A 24709-nucleotide genomic window follows, 5' to 3' on the forward strand; every position below is an offset into this window, starting at 1 on the left:
ATAATGGTATATTGGTTAGTGACCATCAGCTCAACACTACTTTATTTGGGATATACTTTATGAGTCCACTATATATAAATTGAACAAATTGTTTTCCTAATACGAATTTCAACTCCTAGTTTCTTTTGCCAAATAACATTTTGGTGGAAATGTAATTGTTTCCCATCACGTTGAATGGGAATGTTTACTGTGTTTCAGTTTATGAGAAAAAACAAACAAAAAAAAAAACACTTTAGTTTAGGTGAAGGAAAGACTCTGGTTTCCATTTTGTTGTCACTGTTGACTTTTTCGGTTTTAATCAAAACCTCTTTGAGCTTGGTAGAAGCTGAGGTTTTAGGTTTTTAGTTTGAATTTTGGTCTCTTCTTTGTTTTTCACACAAAACAAACTTGTGGATCAGAAATGGATTGTTTGTATACCCAAGAAACCTATATATATTTTGAATAGTGGACACTTTAATAAGGACACACACACAAATGAACAATTAAACTTACCAACTTAAAGGGATTTCAAACCACATTCAAAAGTTTTCAAAATAAAATGTTCCAGAACTCAGTGATGGGTAAATTTCGCAATTTGGTATCTCATAAGGTTCAGATTATAAATGTTATTAATGCGGTGGAGTTTGGAGACTATCATTTGCCTCCATACCCTGCAGTATTTGTCAGTATCATTAGAATATTATCCCTTAAAGTCACAGGTTATTAAGCCCATTTATTTTGTTTTTATCAAACCATTACTACATTATCAGTTGTTACACACTTGCACTCTAATGAAAACAGGTGTTAGTGATTTCTAGTCTTTATAGATATGGTGTGTCGTATGCAAATGAAGCAGTATCTTACTGCAGGGAGCTGCAGAGAACAAAACACAGGAGAATGCAATTAAACAGGTTTAAAATATATCACTGTTTTATATTCTGAGTAATCCTTTCCCTCTCATGGAGAAACATAAGTCTATGTTTTGAAAGGCAGGCTCATATGCTCATTTGGGTGCACAGCTTTCACAAACATGGTAACAATCATTGATTAGACTGTCCAAGGGCACAGGGCTTCCTCCAATGGTTTTCCTTCCAGCTGTAAATCATAACCGGACAATGTACTATCAGAGGGAGTAGAACAAGATCCTTATGAGCATTTGGTAAGCACTGTTATACAAATTCCTGCTGCAGATTACCTTCACACTAGTGGGGCAGAGTGTATATTAAACCTAGGTGCCCTCTAAACTGGATCTCTCCACCTCCCCATTAGTGCCAAACGGATAACAGTGATGATGCATTTAAAAATGTTTCTCTTCTCTCCCTATCCAAGTCTTTTCTCTCCAGTGGATGATGGCTTATCAAAGACAGACGTGACAGGTAATAGAAATGGACCTGTATGTCAGGGTGACCCATGACAGCAACTAAAAGCAAGCAACTATTTAACGGTCCACAACAAAATCCTTTGAAATAGGAGGAAAAGTAAACTACAGTCAAATAAGTAAAACTTTTCTATTTCTGAGTGACACAGTCTATTAACACAGAGGAGGTCAAATCAAATCGGAGCCGATCAAATTAAAAGTAGCATGTCAAGACAGAAATACCATGCTGGGCCTCCACAAAGCAATAAATTGGCTGGATGATTGGCTATTAAAAAGTATGCGAAATTAGCTTTCATTGCATAACATCTATCCCAGCATGAACCTTTCAGCATAATGGATGAGGCGAAGGTGAAAACTGAAGGAGAGAGGAAGAACGATTTACTGAGGGCTTGGGTGGCCATTTTAGTCTTTCTTTAAATGTTTATCCTTTTTTGTTCATTTGTAGGGAGCAATTGAGAATTTTAATACAGGTGTTTGTGTTTACTCATGGTCAGACTGAATAAGGTATAAAACTGTGCAATGTAATATGAAGGTCTTTGCCTTGGATTTCTGTATTATTAAATGTACCAAATTCCGGATCTAATAAGCACTTAAAACTACAGTATCAGAAGGTCTGCTTGACAGATTTCACAGGATCATAAGCTCACCCTGCACTCGGGCTCCACAGCTAACAATGGCTGACACAGGAGTGTGTAGTACACAGATGATAATGATGTTGTGAATATAGAGATCAAAGTCTTCTCGCTCTGGTGATTAAGCGTCCTAACAAATGCATGTATGAGGACAGCCTTATCACCTAGGACCACACAGAGGCCTTTTCCATATCTGTGGCTCTCAGATGGCCAACCTGCGCCTGCCACGCGCCGCGCTGCCAAATAAAAACACCACAGGCATCGCCGCTGTGGCCAGCCTGGCCTGTTCATTTGACTGATGAAAGAAATCATTCAGAGTCTCTCAATTTAGCAAAAAGAGAAAAACATTTCCAATGTGTTATCACTTCGGGACAACTAGGCAGTAATTAAATGTAGCACAGGAAGGACATAAGTCTGGAGAATTTGTTTGGCTTGTTAAAACTTCACAGCTATTGTGAACTTGTTTACCTTGGCTCTAATGTTGAACCCCGAAGCACACGCTGTGCATCTTTTTTTTGGTAGCTGCGAGAATCCTCTTCATTAGTAAACAAGTGGAAAGAGAAAATTGAAGTGGGATGACTTTATATAAGCATTAACGGGTTTCACTTGAAAATAGCTTCTGTACTTTTTACCCCGTCTCTCAGAAAACCCTTCTGTTCGCCGTGCCGCTTGATTTGCTTTTCACACAGGTTGACAAATTGGCTCGACCCCTTGTTACAGCATATCCAAAGGTTTCTAAATGTTCCAAACCAGTGTGATTAAGATCATCTTCAGTCATTACCCTAATGGATATGCATTTTAATTAATGACATCCTCATTTGCATTGCATGTAAATTATTGAAATCATTTTGTCTGGTCTGCTCGCTGTAATTAGTACCTATCAGCAGCTTCACTGAGTCACACTATATCGCAGAGATAACCCTGCTCCTTTTAGATTTGACTGCAGAGGAAACGCTTGGTTAGCTGACTGAAGTTATGGCTTGAGAGTTAAGGTGGCAACATAAAAACAACAACACAACTTTATAATGAATTAACTGAAGTTAACTTAAAGGTACATTGTGTAGGAATTACTCCCATCTAGCGTTGTGGTTGTATATCACAAGCAACTCAATCGTATTTTTCATGCTGCATTCACGTGAAATTGGGCAGACGGCAGACGGCAGACGGACGACAGCCGCGGCACGTAACGGCATAAACAAGCCTCTATGTAAACAAGTGGTCCGTCAGCACGAGGCAAAACAATACACGTGACAATATGTTGTCATGGCGATGTGGTATTGTTTTACCGGCTTTCTCTGGACTTCTGTGACTAAAATGACATCTGGTTTGTTACCGACGGCCGTCTGCCCGACTGCAGGTGAATGCAGCATCAGTGTAACGCTCCATTCCTCCTCACTGCGTTACCGCGGTGACTTTTCACAGACGCCACCTCGACCTGAGCCGATAGCTCCGGTGTTACCGCTGAGTTTCCGTGGTTTCCTACCGTCACGCTGCCACTGAACGTAAAAACATGGAGACACCACATGGCAGCCAGCACCAAGCTTACCCACTCCATGTAGATATGAATGATATGAATGGCTAATTCAGAGCTGAAAGGAACACTTCAGTTTGTTGATGGGGGGGATTACTGATTAATTAAAAACAGACTTTTGAACCGAATAATCGGTTTTCGTGAATAGATAACAGGAGAAGTTACACAATGTCCCCACACCATTTACTACTCCTATCAAAATTGAACTACCTTGTGTATTAGCTCGATGGAATTCTTTATGACTGTACATTTTCAATAATTTCTTCATACAGCAAACAAAAGACAGGTTGTTCTTTTTGTACCTTTACATGTTTCGACTGATTCTTCTGTCTTCTTCAGAAGCATCACTAGGTGTTGGTAACATCAGCTGATAAGACACGTCACACCGAGACGGAAGAATCCGTTGAAACATGTAAAGGTACGAAACAGCCTCTCTCTCTTTCTTGTCTGATATGAAGAAACCTAGCTACCTGCTGTATTGTGTATCACACATCAAGCCAAGTAATGTGTCACACAGTTTAATGACTGTCATGGCGAAACATTGTGATAACAACTCATCATTTCTGGTAAACAGACATGTTTGCCAGTTAGCTTGGCTTGGCACAGACAGTGGAAACAGGTAGAGAGTGAGACAGACTGTCTCTGTCCTATTGTAACAAAATGAACCTGCCAGCTTCTCTAAAGTTCACAAATTGAATTAATATCTTGTTTGTTTAATCTTTCTTTGTGAGTGTGGTCATGTGCAGGCCTTTTGTCATTTCTTATGTGAAATTCATGTGACAATGGTCACTTTACAGAAAAGCAGTCATTGAATTAATTATGTGTTGACAGTGCAGGAGCTGATTGTTCTATGTGACTCATCTTATTCTTTTATTCCCCTTGTCAGTATATGGGTGATAATGATAATAATCATGTGTCCAATATGTAAAAACACTGGCTGTCACAGCGTTGGTTGAGGCTGTGTGTGTGTGTGTGTGTGTGTGTGTGTGTGTGTGTGTGTGTGTGTGTGTGTGTGTGTGTGTGTGTGTGTGTGTGTGTGTGTGTGTGTCCTCCTAACTCTCTCTCTCTGATCACTCATTTTGAATTCCAGTGCTGCCAATCACAGTGAAGCTGTTGTCATTAGTCTGCCTTTATATTAACATCAAACAATACTGATTTAATTAATGGTGTCGGTACTACTCATCTAGTTAACAGGAATGTTTATGAGCAAAGATTAAATTATTATTGTTATTATTATATATTGTCATCTATAATAACTGAATGCTGTTGATATGTTCTGTTATAATGAAACAATGTGAGTGACCATGGAGGACATAAAGGACAGGGTAGAGGTTTAACCTGCAGAAGTCTGCGTTTGTGTTTGCTAATAGAGAAACAAAGAAGAGCAAGAGGTTTGACCACTTTCCATTTGTTTTAGTGTCTCCATTTTTTAAAACTTTAGTGTGAATATTGCCTTAGGAAAGAATAAAATGACAAAATAACATTCAAGAGTCAACAGACGGTCTGCAGCCAGAAGAACAAAAAAGAAAACGCTCTTACCTGAGAGTAAACATCGCCACGGGAGAGTAGGCTGACACCGTGATAAAAGCAGAGACGGTTTCCCTCTGTCGCATGGGTGTAGCTGGAACCATGACCATAAAGTTATTATCCAGCCTGTGTTCAGCCAGAGGAGGGGGTGTGGGGCTCTGGTAGAGCCTCACGCCACCGATCCTCCTGAGCGGTGTGGAGGTGAAGGAACCAAACAGCCCCTCCTGGCTGGAGCGGATGAAGCTGTCCTTCCTGGCCTCCTCTGAGTGGCACTCTCCTCCCTCTGTGGACTGCAGCATGTAGTAGAGCTCCACAGGGGTTCCCTCAGACCCCTCCAGGCTCCTCTGGCGGCCCGGCACCACGCTGGGCGGGCTGAACCAGCCTGCCAGCGGCTCCAGCTCCGCCACACAAAGCCCCAGCTCCCCTTTCAGCTGGCAAGTGCCACGTACCTCCTGTGTCTCGTGGAAAGCAAACATGTGCACGCAGGGCAGCTTGTTGATGGTGCTGTAGTCGTCCCAGTCCCGGCCCGCGATGTAGAACAGAACCTGGACTCTGGGCTTGGCCAGGTGGATCCTAGTGTTCATGATAAAAGTCTGCACCTTCCAGTTGAAGGTAAAAACAGAAGAGGCGGGGAAAGTCCCCGGGCTCTGTAGGAGCTCTAAGGGGACGGGCTGCTCCACGGAGACGGGGCCGTAGCTGGCGTTCACTGTGGGTAAACTTCTGGCCTGGTAGATGAAGAAGGGCTCAGTCCGCGACATCAGGCTAGAGTTCCTCATGAAATCCTGATTGGCTTCCTTCAGGAAGAACGCCAAGTCAGCATTGAGCAGCTGGTAGTTGACAGGCAGGTATGTGGGGATGGAGGAATATCTCGGCAATCCCTCTAAGACTCGACAGTCGGCGACTGCAAGACAGAGAGTAACACATCAGTCAGTCCTTGAGGAAGAAGTAAAAACTAGTGTGCTCACACAATTACTCTGCTGTCTCTGCTGTCTTTGACAAATAGACACTATTGTATGACAATTGTAAATGAAAATGCCAATATGTATACGTCACTAACAACCACACATAGATTTAAATGAATAATCAATAAAAAGAAAGAGTTGAAAGATCATAACCAAGACTTACAGCAAGTTTTGAGGCTGCAATATTAAATAATAAAGAAAAGAATCCATAAATCCAAAGAGCTATAGGTTTTATCAGCTGGGCCCCATTCATCAGGAACTTATTCCTCAAATTGATCGACAATGTCTGTGGTACCTTATTGAGCTTTGTTTGAGAGAATGCACCATGCGTGCAAGATGGAAACTTAGAAAATAGAACTAGATTTTGATACACAGTCTCTCTGAGAGACACAGTCATAAGATTAGATGAGTATGAGCTATTAATAAGATCACCAATAACCTATGAAATACAATGAAAATTGGCCTTTTTGATAATCCAGTGTTGTTACAGTAATAAAAATTGGAATTGAATGACTGATTATATTTATAATGTTGTTTACTCATTCTTTGAACAAGTCGCTCCTGATAGAACTTTGCCAATTTTATTTCATTTGGGCAATTGCTTGTTTGCTTTGTGTTTATGCAACATTCAATAATTGAGAACATTTGTTTCTCTTGGTGGATTAAACACATTTTAGGAGAAAAAAAAACAAAACATTTCTATCAGTTTATGAGGTTAGAAAATAAGTGTTGTTTTGCAGTCAATACCCTTTTGGTTTCTCTACAAACAGATCAGTCTTAACCATGCCCAGCCTGCAGCTCTGGCTAATGTATTCCTCTGACTCCTAACTATTAGGAAACTCTGAAAATATGTGTAAATGCTCCAACTAAAGGAGGAGATGTTATCAATCAGGTTCAGAGATCCAGACAGCAGGTATGGCCGATTTTCAAAACATAATTAAGCCCTCAATGAGCAGGTTTGTAAAAAAACAAACAAAAAAAAAAACATATTCACAGCACACACCAGTAGCAGCGCCAGGATTTTGATTGTGGGTGGGCCTTCAGAAAACTGGATGGGCCAGTTAAAATAAGACAAAAAAAAAAAAAAATCAGCGTCATCATCATCTCCATTTCAGCGCTTTTCTGCAGCGCTGAGGACAGCACTGCCATAGGACTACGTTGTAAAAAAAATAAATAAAAAAAAACTGACTGACCGAATTCAGAGTTATTTCTCCCGTGGCGCTGGACCACGTCTATTTCTATGGCTGCACAGCAAGAAACTCCTGAGCTAAGTTGATGAAATAGGCTACCGACCAATTTTAAGTCATAAAGTGGCAATCATCTTTGCCGTGTACAGTAATACTTAACACAATAATATGTATTGTAGACTGATCGGTCCATTGTAAAACATTTAGCCTATTTATTTACATAAATGTGGTGATTAGCCTACCAGAGGCAGTCCTCCTCACTTTTCATTGAAACAAACTGCCACAGTTGTTAGATTTCATCAATTAGATCAACATTAATCTCCTAAAAAAAAATTAACCAGCCACCGGTAAACCTCTGAAAGTGTGCGGATAAGTTACTTGGCTCGTTTTCTCCCTGGGATGAGGACGGAGCTGCCGGCCCCCGGCAGATCAGTAGAGCGGCTGCTGCAGCTGTGACAGTCGCTGCCCTGATCCGCCACAGTTATAAACTGACCACAGACTCTGGATTAAACTGTGACTCTCTCGCATGAAAAAATATTAAACTGTGACGTGTTAACAGCGCTAAATCCAGAATTAAAACAGCTTTTTATGGCTCGAAATGGCGATAGCGATGCTAATTTCTGTTAGCCCGTCTATGTGGTTTTACATTATACATTAGCATTAAGCTAGCGGACTTTATATGCTTAGCTGTGACACTGGCTGTGTGTGTTTTGAACATCCGCCACATGCGGGGTAGAAGCCGCTGATTGGCTGAGAAGCTTTCACTCAAAACTTTCCTCAGGATGCTTATTGGATGAACAGCTAGAATGGGTGGGCCCAGCCTAAAATGGGTGGGCCCAGGCCTAGAAGGACTTTGGTAGCGCCGCGGCTGGCACACACTCCTTTTTTTATCACTGGTTAAACTTCACATAAAAACCCTTTAATCACAGTAAGTGTGAGCTGTAACCTTCTGCAGATCAACCAGCAGTGTGACTACACACCATCAGCAGACTCCTGTCCTGCTGCCAGAGGATTCTCCCCCCTGTGTATCATCACCTATGTGAATCAACACCCCGACAGTTTACAAATCAGTCTTGATTTCCTGATTCATGATGCTGCTCTTGACCTCGGTGCCGCTGCCCCACTGAGGGACGCCGGGGCGCAGGCTGTCTCCAACTGTCAGCCCAGGTGCAGCACCAGCCGCACTTACAGCATCAGTTAGCTGGCACTGAGTAAACACCTGGGTACACACTTTCTCCTTCTGAGCAGCAGAGCACCGCAGAGCAATTTGTATTTTCCCTGAACAAGCAGGAGCTTTGTGTTATTTGTTGGCAAGAGGCATTGTTATATACGTGGCTGCTCCAAAACCAAAAGCTTGATAGTCCAGCGAGGTAGAGCAGTCAGGAACAAAGTCATCCTCTGGCCCCCGTGTAGTAATGTTACTCTGACTCTCTCATGCCTCCGATAAAGTGAAGGCAGAGAGCCCTCTCCAGAGGACTGGCCACTACCTCACGCTGTGTGCTGAAATGTGATTTATTGTCTTCACAGCTAGAAAACATAAGATTACATACAGAGGTGTCCAAAAGTTGTTTTTCACTGGGAATGTGGTCACTGCTCACTGCTCATCAATAAACCATGAAAAAAAGCATATTAAATGACTGACTGTCAACGGGATGCACCACTGATATATTTAACTTACTTTAAATGTTGCTGCAACAAGACGCTATTGGCTATTGATTTTTTTTCTTTCTTTTTTTTGGGGGGGAAACAATTAAATTTTAGACCAAAATACATATTTAATCCTAAGAGATGAAAAGATCCACTGTTGGGCAAATGACTGTTCAATCTCTGAAAGGCTGCTCTTTTTCTATTTGATACCAGCAAAGTAGAAAAAGCACAAGAAGCTGACAAAATGAAAGAATCCCTTACAAGTGCAACACAAGAACGAGAAGAGCCTCTGAATAAAAACATGTGGAGAACGACCTTGTTAAGAAGACAGACTGGTATGTATCAAAGGAGTTACTTGAATTCTATTTAATACAAAGCAATGAGCCACATCTTGTGTACAAACAAAATCTAAAAGTGCAGTCATCTCTTAATAAATGAGAAGCCAGTGTTGTGGAAAAGAGGAAATGGAACAGAAAATGGAAAATCCAATACAAATTAGGGCCTCTGTGTGTCTGCACTGTGTCAAATCGTAAAACATAAAGTACATATAATAATTACAGACATTTAGATTCGGAGATGGACATTGATTTTGCTCAACTAAACTTTCTGGATGCATCAAAAACCATGTAACAATGCAGGGGGTTAACTGAGTGTTTACTGTAGAACCAGTTGACACTGAATTTTTACATTGGAAAATAATCTCAACCCAAATAAAGCCTGGAACTTTCCAAATCCAACATAATCAGAATCAGCAAGCGCCGCGTTATGGATTAGTATTAATAAATCGTGCAAAGCTTTATGAAGATGAATCACTCTCTCCTTTGTTCTAGTGAGAGGAAATTTTAAAAATACAATATACAAACCTACTTTTCAACCACCAGTAGTTCTGTATTTGTCTGTGCAGCAGCAGCAGTGCAGCTCAGATATCTGGACCCCCGGAGAGAAAGTTGCTCGAGGCGTGCCTATTTAATAAAATCATTCCTTTGGAATCTGTGTGGGCCCTCTCCAGCTGTGGCCCCTGCAACTTTCCCCAACTTTTGGCCCACAAGCGATTTCACTGCTTTGCAGCTAGATGTTTTCGGGAACACATTCACAACTTTTCAGTTGGAGCCAGTGGAGCATACGATTGTCCCAGGACACTAAAGTCTGCAGAATTTACTGTGGATATACTGTAGAGCCCAATGGACCAGACATCACGTCACGCTGGATCCAGTATAGGGACGATGGCATAACAAATATAATGTGCCGCAGAATTTTGTTGTACGAAAAAGAAAACTACATTTTGGGAAGTTCTTGTGTAGTTTTTAGTTGAAGTGATTAAAGTTAATGCAGTCTTGTTTAAATGTCAGTATAATTTGTCTTAAATGATTAATGAAGCGCGACATGGTTTGTCACAACACTTTGAAGCTGTATTGTTTGTCTTGAAATTTAAGTGCTATGTGTCAAGGAATAATTAATCAAATTATAAAATTTAAGGCAAACAAATACTGTAATGTGCAAATATAGCCCCTGGAAAAAAAAAGGAAAAAAAAAAGAAAATTTGCTAATTCTTCATCAATTATTTAAGTGTATTAGATGTACAGTTAATTTTACAGAGAAGTGATGGCAACCCTGCTTCCAGTCCTTTACAGAGGAACATTGAACAATGGGTTGGGTAATGATATAAGGGAAGGGGACACATAACCTTGAGCTGGCATAAAAATACAAGGAAAGAAAAATAATGATAATTCAAGTGAGAAAAATGTCTATTTCAGCATACTACTTTATGATCCACACCATGTATAATTAACGTTCCCTATTGTGTGGCATTAAATAAAAGGATAGCCCGCATTATGCTGAGCCAGATAAATTCTAAAGTCTAACTCTCTCTCTTCATTTCCAGTCTTAATGCAGAATGTTTTTTCTTCTCCCCTCTCTACATAGAAACACTGTTGATGCAGTGTTTCCCTCATGGAACAGCAGCAGGCCCCTTTCTGATTGTAGCATCTATAACAAATACAGTGGACGGGTGTCTCATGAAACATTAATGGTGAATGGGCATTGTACACACTGTACACACACAAGTAGTTATTGACATTTTTTGACGAGCAGATAGCAGCGTAGCTTTATGGATGGCGGTGTCGGCCTGGACCACGGTAGACTAAACACGGGAGAAAACTGATGATGCACGCACCAAAAGATTCAAATTGCACTTCCGAGCCTATGTTTACTCATTTGCTGTTTTCAATATCACAATGTTGCACAACCAATTCCACTCCTGAACACACCCTACCCCATGATTATCAAAGCCAAGTTAGAAGAACAGATGAGTGCATTTACATCTAACAACAGGTGCACACCCAGAGTGACCCATGCCAGTGCAGTGTGCACAAACCAAACACACTAATTAATGTGCAAGGTGTGGATCCTACACACAGACAGAGTAGCTTGTCATTCATGGTACCCAGATGATTGGGATGACTTTTCCACTAGCACCACCGGCAGATTGGCATATCTTGATGATTGACAGTTGAATCAATGGTCGTGACATCTATCGCTGATGGATTGTCTTGAATTTTTACACTGACAGTCATGTCACCCTCAGGATGAAATATTAATCTTTGGTGATTCCTTAATTTTTTTTCATTGAGCTGTAACTTTGGTTTATGACAAAATCAGTAAAAATGAATGACATTCCCATCAGCCTCTCAGTTGTACTTTGTTTTAGTGCTGATTGGTAAACTTTCTGCAACAGTTAATTCCAAGTAATTTGATTAGACGAGAGTTACACCGCCAGAGCAGATACACAGCACAACAGCACTGACTGTGCGTTCACACCAAAAACTTCCAAAGCGTCAAAAACGCCGGAAGTCAATTCATTTTCAATGAGAGCCCGGCGACACTGAGCGTCCAAAGCGTCAACAGGCGTCGCCGCGCTTCCAAAGCGTCACCAGATGAGAAGTTGAGCCGTGGTTAACTTTAGGGTAATTAGCTATGACGCGGTTAAGCGGCAACCGGCAACCGGCGGCAGCCTGTCAGAATAGAGATGTCCGTCGGCTGCCTTTTTTTTTCTTTTTTTTGTATTTCGGCTCCCCAATGACCAGCGCGATCGAACTTTGACGTGAGTCACGTGACGAGCGGCCAAAGCGGGTGAAAATATTTGCCGTTTTGGGAGCTGTCTTGTCTGACGCCCACCCTCGAGCGTTTTTGACGCTTTGGAAGCTTTTGGTGTGAACGCACAGTGACACTTTTAACTACTATCACTGTGTCAAATTAGTTAAATTAACTGTTGTCATCGATCTTGGGTAACGAAGAGCTCTGCAAAGATGTGACAAACTTTGCAGAGATTATTATATTTCTAGAAATAACTTTGAATTAAATTATGCCTTATTATCAGAAGAGGATGAAGGGAAGGAAACAAGCCTGGATACTTCAGCACACACCACACAAAGAAGCAAGCTAGTGTGTTAATCAGGGAAGTTTTTAGGTGTCAATAGGCTCCAGTTTCAGTACTACAGTACCGGTACTAATGCTTAGTTTTGTTAAAGGGACATTGTGTAACTTCTCCTGTTATCTATTCAGGAAAATCAATTATTTGGATCAAATGTCTGTTTTTCATTAATCAGTAATCCCCCCCATCAACAAACTGAAGTGTTCCTTTCAGCTCTGAATTAGCCGTTCATATCATTCATATCTACATGGAGCGGGTAAGCTTGGTGCTGGCTGCCATGTGGTGTCGCCATGTTTTTACGTTCAGTGGCAGCGTGACGGTAGGAAACCACGGAAAGTCAGCGGAGACACCGGAGCTGTCGGCTCAGGTCGAGGTGGCGTCTGTGAAAAGGCGTCATTTACGCTGGGGACACTGGGGACATGTCCCCACCACTTTTTGTCAAGAACAATTTTGTCCCCACCACAAAATGAACTTAACATTATCGTAATGAAGAATGACGAAAAAACGTTGATAAACTATGACAAAATAGGCAGCTGAAACAGTGTGCATGGCGCAGAGCTTCTGTCGGAGCGAACTCGCAACAATGTAGCTTCGATTAATGAGTTCTCACAGCCCGGAGCGGGGGCTGTGCGCGTCCTCGCAGCCGCTTGGCTGGTTACACAGAGAGCTGCTTCTCCTGCTCTCTCCTCGCCGGGAAAACATCGACTCCACTCGTCTGTACTCGGTTTTCCACACACACAGGTCTGTCTCTAGCTCTGTACGTATGGATGTGTGTGTGTCTCGTGTGCAGACGCAACTGACAAATATTTATAGACGGACAAGCAACAACTTCATTACCGGTAATCATCATTTTATTTTGAAAATTGACCGGATTCTCTCGCCTTTTCTGTGCCCGACTTCCTGTCTGGTACGATGCGTCTATCCAGCTTGACAACGGCGCTCACGGCTCGCGTGAAAAATAGAACAGACGCCGAACTGAAGGGCGGCAGCACGCGAGCCTCCACGCGGGGTTGATTGTACCGGATGAGACAGCACCCAATAGGCTATGCTTAATGTTTGGGTGCAAAGTCACTGTTAACGAAATCAACATCTAATCTGTCCCTTCAAAATAAAGTTACCGTAGTAACGTGTCTGTTTGGAGCAGCTGCTGACAGTGACAGTTTCCTCATCACTAAACCTGAGCGACCATCCGATCCTTCCTCACTCACGTGACGACGGGACAAAGTCTTTTGGACATAGGCTATATTGTAGTTTGTTTTTCCTCTCTATAACCGTCTCGTTTCAGTTTTTGCCGGTTGGCAATCATCTGGTGTGCACCCGCTGTTTCTCTGTTTCTCACTCACTCTCGATGCGCATAGATAAAATAAAAAGGAAAAAACACAGATGAGCAAATTGAAATGACCTACTGTAGTCTAACAATTCAATGACCACAGCTGATCACCAGCTTGTCATGCCCCAAATGGGCTTCTTTTTTTTTTTTTTGCTGCGGTCCAGCAATTAAAAAAAAAAAATGCTCGTGAGTCCAGTCGCATCGGGTCCAGGGTCCAGGAGGTTTAAACACTGGTCGGACCTGGTCGGGTCTTTGCTCATTTATTAGCTCAAACTTGGAGCCAGACCCGGTCCTATAGGAGACCAGAGTCTGGTTGAGAACGGTAGTCTATGACGGTCTGGGAAACGGTGTCAGCCAGGTGCAGTGCGGCGGCGTCGGGGGGGGGGGTGCGCATATGGTCATTGTCCCCACCACTTTTCAAAGTAAACTGACGCCCTTGACCGTGGTAACACAGTGAGGAGGAATGGAGCGTTACACTGATGCTGCATTCACCTGCAGACGGCCATTGCTAGCAAGGATGTCATTTTAGTCACAGAAGTCCAGAGAAAGCCGGTAAAACGTGGGTCAGGTAAACAATACGACATCGCCATGACAACATATTGTCACGTGTATTGTTTTGCCTCGTGCTGACGGACCACTTGTTTACATAGAGGCTTGTTTAATGCCGTTACGTGCAGCGGCTGTTGTCCGTCTGCCGTCTACCCAATTTCACGTGAATGCAGCATGAAAAATATGATTGAGTTACTTGTGACAACCGCAACGCTAGATGGGAGTAATTTCTACACAATGTACCTTTAATACAGTGCACTGTTGTATTAAAGCAATCTAATGTATTGAATACTGCGACCTCGTACCAAATCACAGTCATGCTCATATTCAGTCAAACATCACCTCCTTTTAAATTGCTTCACTAAGAGGCTCATACTAACATATTGAGCATGGTAATTATTATACCTGCAAAACATCTCAGCATTAACACTTCGTACCTAGGCCTGGGACGATAATCAATAAATCAATTAATCGCACGATAAATGAAAATGAACTCGATAATTTTTCCGGTCTCGATATATCGCCATGTGCATGCGCATGTATTTGTTTTCCTGGTCTCTGGCCTCCAACCAGGCTGGATGACAAGAGGCTTCACTCTGTGCATCGGTCTCAGCACCTGGGCCGTTTGTTTCATAGCAGAATGAAAGGAGTGAACCCTCTTTTCAGTCATCCAGGATCTGTTTCCCAGAATGCATTTGGCAGCAACAGACAGCGCTAGCTGTAAAGCTAAGCAGCTAAAGCTATTTTACTGTAATTCTCGCTACAGTGCTGTTAACACGTCACTTTTTAAAGTTTTAATATTTTTTCATGCGAGAAAGTCACAGTTTAGATCCCCAGTCTGTGGTCAATTTATCCACATATCGCCTGTTAGGAGATTTCCTCCGACGTTTTTGGAGCTAATGTGGTAGCAGCGAGCAGGAGGAGCGGGGCTTCCACAGTCTGCAGCCGTCTGCAGCAGCTCACTGGCCGGTCAACCTCCGTCATTGGGGGAGAAAACAACTAAGAAAACGTATCAGCAGGTTTTTAGAGGTTTACCGCCGGCTGGTTTAATACTTTTTAGGAGATAAATACTGGTCTCATTGATGAAATCTTACATCTGTGGAAGTCACATTAGTTTGTTTGAATGAAAAGTGGAGCTTCAGGTGTCTAACGTTACTGGACAGAAGAGCTGCACTGCACTGTTTATTATTTTTTGTTTATTTTATTTATTTAGGATAGTAGCTATATAAGTTCTTGTCATTCCAATTACAGTGGTTAAAAAAATAAAAGTTTATATCACATCTAAAAGGGTCTACTTGCATTATTATGAAAAATTATTATTATATTAGGCTAGTGGTTTATTTGTTCTCAAAAAATGTGTCAATAATATCATTTATTGTCAATAATTTGTGGGACAATATATCGTCCACCAAAATTTATTATCGTCCCAGGCCTACTTGTACCTGCAGATGGGACAGCTACAGTATCTTAAAAAGTATTTTGATGATAAAGACATACTTGGGCTTAACAAGCACACATTCTAATTCCGGCTTAACTCAGCTCAGTGGAAGACAATCTAGAAGTCATTGAGGAAATAGATTTTCAATCTCTGTCAGCACTGATCTGCTCTGTGTTGTCTAGTTTCTACACAGGCATACGGCATGTGATAGCCTTAGGAAATCATTCAGTTGTAATTATTTTAGCTATTACTTATAAATATCCAATGACACCTTTTCCACACAGTCAATTTAAGCGTTCCAGTTTCTGAGGTGAACATTTTCTTTTGTTTCCATCAGAAATAGATCTGCTGAGGAGAAAGACAGGTCCCAGATGAGTGTTAACTAGCCAAGCAGCACGCCTCCTGCAGCCAGCCTCATATAGGCTCACTGGTCCTACTGCTGCGCTGCCACACAAGGATATGTAGAGCTGGAATAGGACCGGCGGAGCGAGGAGCAGCCTTCACACTTGCAGTGGCTGAGAAAATGAACAACCACAATTGAGGACACCAGGGAAGGAGAGGCCCGCTGCCCGCTCCTGGCTGTAATAATATGGGTGGACACAGAAGTGAATGGCTGCCTGGGTATAGCTCGGTGGTCGGCTGCGTGTCTTTCTGCTTCGTCACACAAGTCAAGGCAGACAAGAAATAGGAAACAAGGACAGAAAGCTCAATAGGCAGGAGCAAAAGGTAAATGGTGAACAACAATGAACAGAATAACAGAGAAAAGGTGAAGCGATCCTTCTGTGATAGCTAGATTCTCCTAATTGATTCCCTTTTTAATCATCTCCCACAATGACCACATACAAAAGGGTTAATCCAACATGTGTCGACTAAATGCGTTTAAATGTAAATGTCCAGGGAACACCCTTTGTCAAGGTTTACAATTACACTCCCTTTGACCCTCGTACTGACCCAGGATCACTCTGGGCTTCACCATGAATGCCAAGCAGGACAGTCTTAAACATGAGGGATGAGAGAAAGCTCTCTAGTCCCATTGAATTACCCACATCATATTTCTCACCATGTTCAGTTAATAAGGGCTATTGAATTTGTGACCATGCGTCAAGAATAATAAATACAATATTTCCTTCAAGGATCATTTGCAGATGATTTATGCTTTTGAGCCACCAAGAAATTCAAGAAAAGGGGACTGGGAAAAGAATCAATACATGACACAGTATGGTATTACTTCATGCCAGCCTCCATAGAGGAGAAATCATTCAGGCAGATAGAGGTCTGTGGAAGACGCCTATAGCCGCTAAGTAAGAGTCATGGAGGAGGGAGGCGGGGCCACAACACAAAGTTTAGAACTCATCAAAGGGAACGTGCTGTGCAGGTGACTCTTCTTTATCTTTGAGATGAGCTGAATTCAATGCACAATAATTGTTCTTGATTAAGGCTCTGTTTAAATTAGCGTGCGTGCGGGCTTGTGTGTGTGCGCTGGCAGGCTACTGAGGGACCTGCTGGGGATGTTTGTTGCCTGGCCTCTAATGGATGGCCACATTTAAGACGCTAAGAGCTAATAAAGAGTAATGGGCCTGTGGCTTCACTGGGGAGGAGGAAGAGCTATTTTGAGTTCATGAGAGAAAGCATTATCTCGGGGATTAAAGAGTATCGACCGATGAAGAGTAAACACTGCAATGCTGCGCCGCTGGCCTATTTGGTAAAGCTGTGGATGGAAAAGACGAACCCAAATAGGCTCCACTGTCAGTGGCGGGGAGGGGTCAGTGGGGATGTCATTAAGGGATGTTGAGAAAGGACTCCAGGTGCTGCGAGGAGGCCTGATACGTCTGCAACAGTGCTATCTCAGCAGGAGACTGCAGACTGAGTGGCAAGGACCCTGGGCATCCTGAGAACAGCAACTCCTTTGTGCCAAGCAGTGCACATGGCTGGAGGGGAAAAGAGCTGAGGGCTTTTGGCTTAGTTTTGGGGGGGGGGGATGAGACAAGCACATATCTGTGTGCCAATCAGTATTCCCGCGGTCCCTCCGGAGTTTTCTAAAACATAAACTAGGCTTCTTAATGAATCTCTTCCCCTCACACTGGCCTTTATTGCAAAAAGGTATCGTAAATCAGGCTAAATACAGAGGCATTCGCAGGGCAGAGTCAGGCGGCTTCTTTGCGAGTGCACAGGGACGTTTAATGGTGAGTGAGTTAGGACAAGTGCACACAAATCCAACAATTACACAACAAATAGGATTACAGGGGAGGATTACATGGCGATTGATGACTATCAGTGTTATCATGGAAAAAAATGGAACTTATTGTCACTGTAATTTACTTTTCCATGTTGTTCAGCTCTGTCATAGATCTCCTCTTTCGGCGCGATCACCAGGAAATCTCGTGAACATCGCACCACATAAAGCAACCGACGAAAATTTAACAGCGAGAATAATCGGCACAAGCAAAGAAGATTGATTATGAAAGGTGACGCCTGTCTGTGATTCTGCAGTTTGACAATGAAGCACTGTGCTTGTCTGATGAGTGTGCAGAGTGTGAGGAAGCCTCTGATAATGAAAGTGGGTGTAAATCAAGCCGGTACATGTTTTCTTTTTTTCTTTCTTCCTCCTCGTGGGGTCGAGAGACATCAATTACAAACTTTTACAAACCCAACAAATACATCAAGGCCAACGACTGTCAATTCAGAAAGTCACACAATGAGCTGTTGTTACTGAAAATTTTGTTCAAGCCACAATCACGAAGCCTTCGAGGGGTTTGCTCTGAAGCCGCTGGATGATGGCAGTAAAATCCGTAAGTTAATTAAATCAGTTTATAAAGTCAGTACAGAGGGAAGATTTTCTCCCAAATCCTTTTATTTATAGAAAGGTGTGAAAAACAGCTAGTAGAGGAAAGAGCTCTATAGCACAGTGTCTTTGCATGCTTAAGTGCCTCCATATCCAACACTGCTCCCTCCCCAAATCTACTGGTAAACCTTTCCCCAAGGTCACCCACATATAGGATGATAAATTCTACCTGGAGCTCTTCTGACAAGGCTGAATTCCTATAAACGCAGCCACCCCGCGATGAGATTGTTGGCTACGCATCATTTATGGATGTAGTGTAGACTTTTCTCCTTCTGTTTTACACAGCACCAGACTTTAGGTTCATTGTTTAATGAGCACATGATAATTACGCTGATGATTGACCATGACCGGATAATGACTTGCAGTACTGTTAGACAATAAATGCTCATTATAGATGTCTTCATTTCAAACGGAATGGTGCATTCAGATTAATTAATTAAATAAATAAAAAAAATTGAGCACATTCAAAGTGAATAGAAATATGTGAAGAGAGAGGAACAGGTGCAGATGCAGGAAACGTTTCAACTGCGGAGCAAGGAATTCATAGCAGTGCCAGCTTGTACGACACCATCAATGCACAAAGCTGCAGAAGAGAACTTGTCTGGTGGAAAATCAGAAAAAATATTGTAGAGTTCCTAGAAAGTTTAAGTCTGTGTGCCAGTTGTCAGTAAAACACATGCACAGACACATTGAGTCTGTGTTGTTTGAGCTATGGCCAGACTCTCTATGAACTGTCAAACTATAACAGGTGTTTCCAGGGACTACTTTTAACCATCTGTCTCGGTGCACTGTAAGATATAATAAGTTGACTTTACTCAAAAAAAATATGCAAACTTATTGCCTTAAACTAACTGAGTTAAGTAAACTTGATTAAGTAAGTACATGTAACTTATTAAATATAAGTGTGCAGTACTTGCGAGAACTTGTTTATAATGAGTTTACTATACTAAACTAAACTTGGGTATTTTGAGTTCACAGCTCTTGAATTAACTCGCTTGTGATGATTGTATATTACTTAAAATAACTAATTTATTGTAACTTTACTGTACTGAAATAAACTTGTAAATTCTGAGTCTACAGAACTTAAAATAACTTTGTCATCATCACTTAATTTGAAAGAAAAAAATACTGCGAAAAAGAGTGTTATCTGCATTCAATTTATTTCACATGTGCACAGAATTAACAGTACGTAGATTTAGTGCTCACAATTTTTGATGGAGTATTTGCTGGCCACATTATCCAACATAACACATTTCTTTTTACACATAATTCAACACCTGCATCCCAAGAAGGCACTATTATAAAAGCACTGAACAGGTCTGAGTATCAATTGAACAACAAAATGATAATGTTTTCACTTCACTCTTAAACAGTTCAAAATGCTGTTTAATAAAAGCACCAAACCTCCCTTCTCTATCATAAGAACATAAACAGTATGCAGATTTAGTGTGAATCTTAAAGGGATAGTTCACCCAAAATTGAAATTTCACTCATGTGGACTAAGGGCTGGGAAAAGTTTCAGAGTCCTCTGTGGCTTCTCTGAGTTACAGGGGGTCTCGGCGTAGCAGTGCATGTCCATATAACGGTTGCAAATGGATACCAACTGTCTTCGTAACAAAAAGACACACCAAAAAACATCCAAATACCTCCATGCTGCTTGTCTGTAATGTCCATCTTGTATTGAAGCCCCGAAATGCAAAATTGCCCCGAAAAAAATTAAACAAGTCTATATTTCAAGCTTGTTTTGTAGCGGAAGCTTCTCGAAGCTCCTCTTCCCGGTTCGTCCAAATTTGACGGACCAGGAAGAGGAGCTTCTGCTACAAACAAGCTTGAAATAAGAGGACGAACCAGGGTCCGTCCTCTTCCCAGTTCGTCCAAATTTGACGAACCGGGAAGAGGAGCTTCGAGAAGCTTCGAGAAGCTTCCGCTACAAAACAAGCTTGAAATATAGACTTGTTTAATTTTTTTCGGGACAATTTTGCATTTCGGGGGCTTCAATACAAGACGACATTACAGACGAGCAGCATGGAGGTATTTGGATGTTTTTTGGTGTGTCTTTTTGTTACGAAGACAGTTGGTATCCATTTGCAACCGTTATATGGACATGCACTGCTACGCCGAGACCCCCTGTAACTCAGAGAAGCCACAGAGGACTCTGAAACTTCTCCCAGCCCTTAGTCGACATGAGGGGGAGGAGATCATGAGTGAAATTTCAATTTTGGGTGAATTATCCCTTTAACACAGATTGTATGCTGGATTACCGGTATTTGCTGGCCACATTATCCAACATATGACATTTCTTTTTACACAACATTTTAACACCCGAATTCACAAGTAGGGATGTCCCGATCACATTTTTTTGCCCCCGAGTCCGAGTCCGAGTCATTTGATTTTGAGTATCTGCCGATACCGAGTCCCGATCCGATACTTTGGCAATGCAGTAAAGTTTTTAATGTAGATCAACTGTATCATCCCACTATTTTTCTGTTCTTTGTGCTCTACTAGGGATGTAACAATATCACAATCTCACAATAATACTCTACCTCAATAACAAGCCCATGACATTTATTGCAGTATTGTAAGACATGCCATGATATCAAACTCTCAATGTATATTAGCACAGTAGCTCCACAGTATAATATTAATGCCGTTATCCATAAGTCAACAACAAGAACATTTGGTCAAAAATAAAATAGCTTATCATGTCTTTCTCAATCACCAGCCTCTCTCCCCTGATCCCACCCTCTCCTGCCTGTCTGTGCCTGTGAATGTGTTTCCAACGCATTTTGGGTAATCGAGGTTCAAGGCATATGTGAGGCCAAATATGAGGCAAACTGCCTGTGGCAAATCCCGAATTTTGTCCATCACAATACCTCCCTCAAGGATGATGGCTGTGGAAACGGGCTGCTCAGGATCATCTTCACTCAGGATGGTCAATACACCGACTGTGACATTGTCTATGGCCTCATCTTTCGTTGTCTCCTGAAAAGAAACAATCAGCAAATCAATTTGTAGTCAGGAAGTATTTGGATAGTTAGACACTACGATCATTATAAACTATACACTAAGATGTGTGATGGAGAGACACTTTGAAAAAAATGAAAGCTACAATACAATAACACCACCCAATTTGAAATAAAGTGATAGGTAAGACAGTAAAGAAAGGCCTACATCAATGAATACAGGCAGAAATGTGAGGGACATACTGTATATGTTTGATGTCTGTATTACAAGTGAATATGATGTATTTGTGCCCAAGTACTTACAAAACGTGTCTTTTAGAACCTGTTTGGGTCATCTCCAAAGATCATGGGAAGCCCTTTGAGGACCACAGAGCGTCTTACAGTTACATCTGGTGACTAATAAGACAGAGACAGAAAACATCAATTAGAATAAAAAATTACAAGGTACAAGTCAAACAGAGAATGAAAATGTTGGTCTGTATCAGTGTATGTAGGTGAGAGTAAGAACTCCTCAAAAACATGAAACAATTAATTTCTTACCAAGTTGTCCATTAATTCTTGAATTTTCTGTCCAGCAGCTCCTTTTTTTGACTGCAGGGGTTCAATGATGCATGGCGTGTGCTTGTCAAGAGACTCAAAGAAACTGCCTTCAAGATGTTTGTTGGCAATTCTGCTAAACTCTGCAAAAACCTAAAAAAAAAAAAAAAAGTAGGGTGATGGGTTGTGGGGGTAAGCATGCTAAAATCACACACCATACTATTTCATATAATATTGGGTGACATCAATAAATCCTCACTGTAAGAGTAAGAGTTCTTTACTTGAAAACAAGATGTTAAAGCATAAACATTTACAAAGACTTAGGCTATATCATTGTAAATCTACAGTGACATTTATTCTTTCTCAAATTCTATTTTTATTTTGTTTATCTTATCAAACCTGCTTTAAAAAATGCAGTCAAGAGAAATCTTAAACTCCCAGGGATCATTCATGACAAAAATAACTAACTAACCTGTCCCTCCCTTGGGGGGGAGAGAAAAAAAGTCTGTGCTTGAGGAGGGGACTGGGGAGTAGAGCCTACCTTCAATGGAAATATGAAAGCAGTGTAACATTAAACTAGGGATTTCAAATGTTAAATCAAAGAGGAACTGCAAGTCGGCTGCTCTGTTTTGCTAGCAGTCCCTGGCCATGTGCATCTGTTTACAATGAAGCTGCAAAAAATTGATATATGGCCACACGCGAAAAATCAATATATGGAGCGGTGAAATAAGTTTTTTGAAGTACATCCACCTTATTGTTAAGATAATGTTAGCATTAGCACTGCTACACAAACGTGGCCTGTAACCCCTAATCTCTTGTTTATGACGGATAAGACTACACAGAGACACACGTCGTGACATGATAGATAATGTTATCAATCGCTCTATCGATTGTTTTCTCGAGGGTTTCATCTAAAACAAATGCATTGGCCGGGAGGACCGTTAGCGAAACAGCAGAAAAGCGAACAGACTTGCATAGTTCCCCTTTTAGTCAAGCATGGACTCACCAAATCGATGTTCCCACTTCCCAGCAGCAGAAGAACGATGGCGGGCGGTTGCAGCCGTGTCGTGTCCACCGCGCGGCGCGCCGAGAGGCAGCCAGGTGTCGGTTGATGTCGGTTGATGACCTGTGCAGTCAGTGCGCATGCGCGTTGAAACGTGTGGGGGAGGGGAGGGCGCAGTGGCGGAGTGTGGCACTGCCAGCCCTGCTCGCTGACTGACAGACTTAGATCCACAGTTTTGAATTGTTTAATTTAAAACTACAGATTATATGGTATTTGTTTGTTGTAAACAATACAATTGTGCCAATAATGTTATGTAAAAGCAAGAAAAGAAATGAATTAAAAAAAAAAAAATTAGAGGAGCAAATTCCTCTGAAGTGTAAGACAGTAGAAATAGGAAGTAACTTAACGAGAAAAAAATACTTGAAGTGCCAACACCTCTAATATGTAGGGTGTTAAAGTATAAGAGTAAATGCTCATAGTTACATGTAACTAAGTACATTTACTCTTGAAAAGGCACAAGTTCCCAGGACTTGGTTTTTCTAAATCAATACAACTTGAGCATACTGAGTTTGGAAGGTTTTTCAACCCCAATGTACTAGTAACTTATTCAAAATGAGTGTTACCAACATGTTAATAAAAACTTAGTTAAGTACACTTAATACCTTTTATTAAAGCCAATGTTTAGATTTACAGTGTGGTTACATTCAAGTAGAATAAGAGAATCTCCATCATCTGAGATTTACCAGTTTTACCAGATACTATTTACTGTTTGACTCAAAAGTAGTTAGTAGCCTACACTTCTCTCCTCTAAAGGAGACTCCTATCAGGGTCATGACTCCCTGTCAGGTCTGAAAACACTGACATGATACACATACAGCATTTTAAATTCACTTACATTTGCCAAGGATTTAGCTCTCTGCGGTGGTCATTGTGAACATACAAACATGAATCTGATGAGAAATCACAGAAAAAATCTGGATACTCAGGACATGATTATGATGAGTGGCAGTTGCTGGTTGTTGTCTTGATGGGGGCCCACAGAGTCAGAGTCTAAAAGTTGCTGCTTTATGGTGAAAATATGAGAGGAAGCTGCTTGTTTCTTATGGAGTCAAGCCTGAAATACAAAATACTGTATTAACCAAATTGGACATTGTAAAAAGGTGAGTTTGTTAGCGTCTTGATTTATAAAGGTCACGGTCTGCAATCAGCTATCTAGTATTATATCCAGTATGTCAGTCTCCAACAGTAATACATTTTTTTTCAACATTATACTGCATAATAGAATAAAATAAGTGTTGAACTGCAGAGCAGGCATTGTTAAGTGTACAGAGGCGTATGTGCGTTTGTATGTCAATGATAGCAATACAAATGTCAAATGATTCTTGGTTCTTGTTTTTTCACCTTTTAAAACAGGTCATGGTCCCTTGTTTCTGCTTCATCTCATTGCTGCACATTCTGCACTGAACTGGACCAAAGGCCAGCAGGGAAAAACACACAGGGAGCAACAGAAATTTATTTGACATTTGAGGCTTTTTTTTTTCATTCTTGGGATATGGAAATATGTGATTCTCTTTCCCTCTGTAAAAAAAAAAAAAGAAAAAGTGTCCATTCACCCAACACTGCCTTTTATCCCTTCTAAAAAAGGGTTTTTATTGTGGCTCCAGATGGACTGGCTTTAAATCTGCAGTTTAACCTAAAACCTGTCAGAGTGGGAACTAACTCCATGAACAAGTAGCTCTATTTTGGGCCGGGGAAAGAAAGCTATTAAAGCAGG

At 41.4% G+C, this 24709-nt stretch overlaps 1 protein-coding gene and 1 long non-coding RNA gene across 2 annotated transcripts in view; both read right to left on the reverse strand.

Moving 5' to 3' along the window:
• The window catches only part of LOC146981904 (transmembrane protein 132C), a 171538-nt gene that overhangs the window by 125636 nt on the left and 21193 nt on the right, over positions 1 to 24709 (reverse strand). Inside the window, exon 2 of the mRNA XM_085787535.1 lies at positions 5060 to 5948. Within this exon, the coding sequence (XP_085643661.1) occupies positions 5060 to 5948 (889 nt within the window). The remainder of the gene's footprint in view (positions 1 to 5059; positions 5949 to 24709) is intronic.
• Positions 21204 to 22954, reverse strand: LOC146981905 (uncharacterized). Its single transcript, XR_015036657.1, has 4 exons — positions 22939 to 22954; positions 21936 to 22085; positions 21699 to 21791; positions 21204 to 21414 (listed from the first exon to the last, which is right to left on the reverse strand). It is a non-coding gene; the product is annotated as an uncharacterized LOC146981905 (long non-coding RNA).

Source organism: Trachurus japonicus, chromosome 9 (assembly GCF_045865225.1).
Source record: "Trachurus japonicus isolate A0001 chromosome 9, Traja_1.0".
Classification (NCBI taxonomy): Eukaryota; Metazoa; Chordata; class Actinopteri; order Carangiformes; family Carangidae; genus Trachurus; species Trachurus japonicus.